The sequence below is a fragment of the Engraulis encrasicolus genome, unplaced genomic scaffold (assembly GCF_034702125.1).
Source record: "Engraulis encrasicolus isolate BLACKSEA-1 unplaced genomic scaffold, IST_EnEncr_1.0 scaffold_183_np1212, whole genome shotgun sequence".
NCBI lineage: Eukaryota > Metazoa > Chordata > Actinopteri > Clupeiformes > Engraulidae > Engraulis > Engraulis encrasicolus.
The window spans coordinates 56720-59832 of NW_026945384.1; the positions used below are offsets into that span (position 1 = coordinate 56720).

The window sequence follows — 3113 nt, forward strand, 5'->3', positions numbered from 1 at the left end:
AACACTAATACGCTATAGGTTAAAAGGGAACTGGAGGTCCAAAAGTCGAGCTGTTAGTTCAGCTTACACTGGGTTTGACGTAGCTCGCAAAATTATTGTTGTTCAGCCGTCATTTTGAACGCGTAGGTACAACTTTAAACTTTAAAATGGTCAGCAGAATTGTGGACGGTGGTTTGACAGTGCGTTCCACTGATGGGCACAGGAGGCTTACTCTTCCTTGCCGCTTGGTGAGAGAAAGCGGTAGGCTATTGGGAATGTATCCTTAAGTCCTCGAAGCCTAGAGACAAAAATACAGATCGTATCAAAAAGCTGACTCGCTAACTTATGTGGAGTTTGTTGAGAGAAGGAACTTCTTTTCGAGCGTTGGTTACAAGCTGAAAAGGTTACCACTTTTCAGGCTTTACGCAGCCTACTGATCGTTGAGGTTTTCACTAACAACTTGTCACAGGGCGTCGCTACCCACTTAAGCGAGCACAACAGTTGACACCGTTCCAAGCCACCAAGTTGGCAGATGGGTATGTGCTTGTTCTCAAACGCGACTTTACTGTTTGAAATAGCGCAAAGTCAAGCAGGTCTGTTAAAAGCCAAACTCCTAGCCTTTCTCGCACTCCTTCTCCGTCGTAGGACAAATTCAAGCGCAGACCATCATCTAAAAACTCTGTTCCAACCTGCGTCTACTGTAAGAAAAGGGCCATGTGATGGCTGACTGTTACAGATCTATGCGTAAAGACCAAATATATCCCGCCATTTTGGTTAAAACCGAAACTGGTCTTTGTGTTTCCAACCTTAAAATGGACGAGTTATGCAGTCTAAACTAAAGACTGAAAAACCTATTAGAAATGGGTAATTTTGCGCCATTTATCTTGGATGGCACTGTCGCTCTACCTGGGGTGCCTGGCGAGTTTTCGCCTATTTAAATATTGCGTGACACTGGAACTTAGTATTTCAAGACGTGTTGCCTTTTTGCGACAGTACAAAATAGGAGATGGTACCCTCGTTGGGAAATTAAAATGGGCTATGTTAATGTACCTTTACACAAGGTCGCTCTCGTCCGAACTTATCACTGGGAATGTCGTAATGGGAGTTCACCCCAGTCTCCCCGTTAAAGGCATAAGCTAGGCCTACTTGTAAACGACTTATTTAGCCGGTGAAAAAGTTTATGCCCACTATTGTGTCTCCAAAATCTTCATTGGTAATGATGACATGTCCACGGATTACCTTGAAGTCTTTTCATCCAGCATTATTACACGCGCCATGGCGCAGCGCGTAAAAGTGACAATTAAGATGTTGTGGTTGATCTTTTACACCTGTCTTGCACGTCCGTCGGCTGATGGTGTCCATGTTGTCTTGCGTTTCTCTCTCGGTCTCGGCTAAATTGCCTCTTAATCGCAAGCAACTAATTAAAGAGCAAAACGATGACTCTCCTCTCTCGCCACTGTTCTCTGAGGCCATGTTCAGAAAGTGATGTTGGTCCCCAAGGATTTTGTACAGATGGCGTTTTAATGCGCAAGTGGCGGCCGTTGACTGCCCCTGCGCATGAGGTTTGGCACGTAGTGAATCAAAGTAATGCCAACCGCTTATAGAGGAAATAATAAGTATAGCTCATGATCACCACTTTGCGGGACATCTGAGTGTCAAAAATACTATAGACCGAGTAATTACAAAAAAAAATGGCCAGGAATTAAGTGTGATGTTGCAAAGTTCTGTAAGACCTGTCATCTGTATCAAGTGGTAGGGAAACCGAATCAGGTCATTCCGCCTGCCCCATTAAAGCGGAGCAGTGTCTTCAGAACCACTCGAACACGTTATATTGGACTGCGTTGGCCCTCTGCCATAAGCCAAATTCGGAAACCTATATATATGCCTACTTGCAATTGTGTGTAGTATAACATGTTTCCTCGAGGCCATTCCACTTAGAATGATAACAGGACCCATTATTGTGAAGTCGCTGCTTAACTTTTCTCCGTGTTTGGTCCCTCAAAAATGGTTATAATAGAGCAAGGCACAAATCGTATGTTCAAAGTGTTCAATCAGGTCATACAACAGTTGGCGATTCAACATGTCATGTCGAATAGTTACCACCCGCAGTCTCAAGGCACTCGAATGTTTTCACCAAACCCTGAAAACTATGCATTTTGTCTTAAATTTCAGCGTCGGGGACAAGGGGGGTTTTGATGGCTCTTTTGCTATAGTCTACGTAAAGTGGTCCATGAGAGCTTGGGGTTTAGCCCTGCTGAGCTTGTCTGGGGGCCCACTGCACGTAGGCCATTGAGAGTTCTGAAAAATGCATGGCTTACTGAATCGACTAACCATGACCTAACTGATTGTGTGTGTAAGATGCGTTATAGGCTCCAGCGTGCATGTCCACTGGCTCTGTCTCTCAGGAGTGAATGAAGAAACTATGACCGTGAAGCTGTGTTTCGCCACTTTTCTCCTGGTGATAAGGTAATGGTTTTGATGCCTGTGCATGGGCTCTGCTTTACAAGCTTTGTGCGGGGCCCTATCGAGTCAAGTGGAGTGTAGGGTAGGTGATCTGAACCTTTGTGATTGCCACTCCTAATCGCACGAAAATAAAATGCTTATCCCACGTTAACTGGTAAAGCCACTTCGCACGACACACAGTCTGATACGCACACATCCGCCTTTAATGACAGTAACGGTAAGCGGTTGCTGTCCACGGCACCTAGTGCTGAAGTTGCCGCGATACCTGCTCCGCTCGCTCCAACTGTCTTTTCTAATCTGCCTCCTGATGCTCCTGGCCTTTCTGTTGAAGTGATAGAAGGGAGGCTTTAAAAATTGAAATCTGTCAGGATCTATCCTCGTATAGGCCTACATATCTCACCTCCGAGTCGGAGGCCAACGATTTAGCCGCTTTGCTCAAATCGCACGAAGCCTTGGATTCCGACATTCCGCGCTGTTCTAGTGCATGACATTGAGGTCGAGAATACTATATCAATTCAGCACAAATTCACACCGCGAAAACCCTTTTAACGCGCAAAATACTGAAGCAGGAACCAAGTCAAATTCACGCTGGAAAACAATATTGCTTTGGGCAATAATCGCCAATGGCGTTTTCTTTGACAGTTAGATCCGAAGCCTGACGGCACACTCAG

The 3113-nt window shown here is 45.3% G+C and overlaps 1 protein-coding gene across 1 annotated transcript in view; it reads right to left on the bottom strand.

The window, feature by feature from the left end:
- The window catches only part of LOC134442611 (urokinase-type plasminogen activator-like), a 17194-nt gene extending 14286 nt beyond the window's left edge, over positions 1-2908 (bottom strand). Inside the window, exon 1 of the mRNA XM_063192666.1 lies at positions 2843-2908. Coding sequence (XP_063048736.1) covers positions 2843-2908 — 66 coding nt within the window. The remainder of the gene's footprint in view (positions 1-2842) is intronic.
- Positions 2909-3113: the final 205 nt, after the last annotated feature.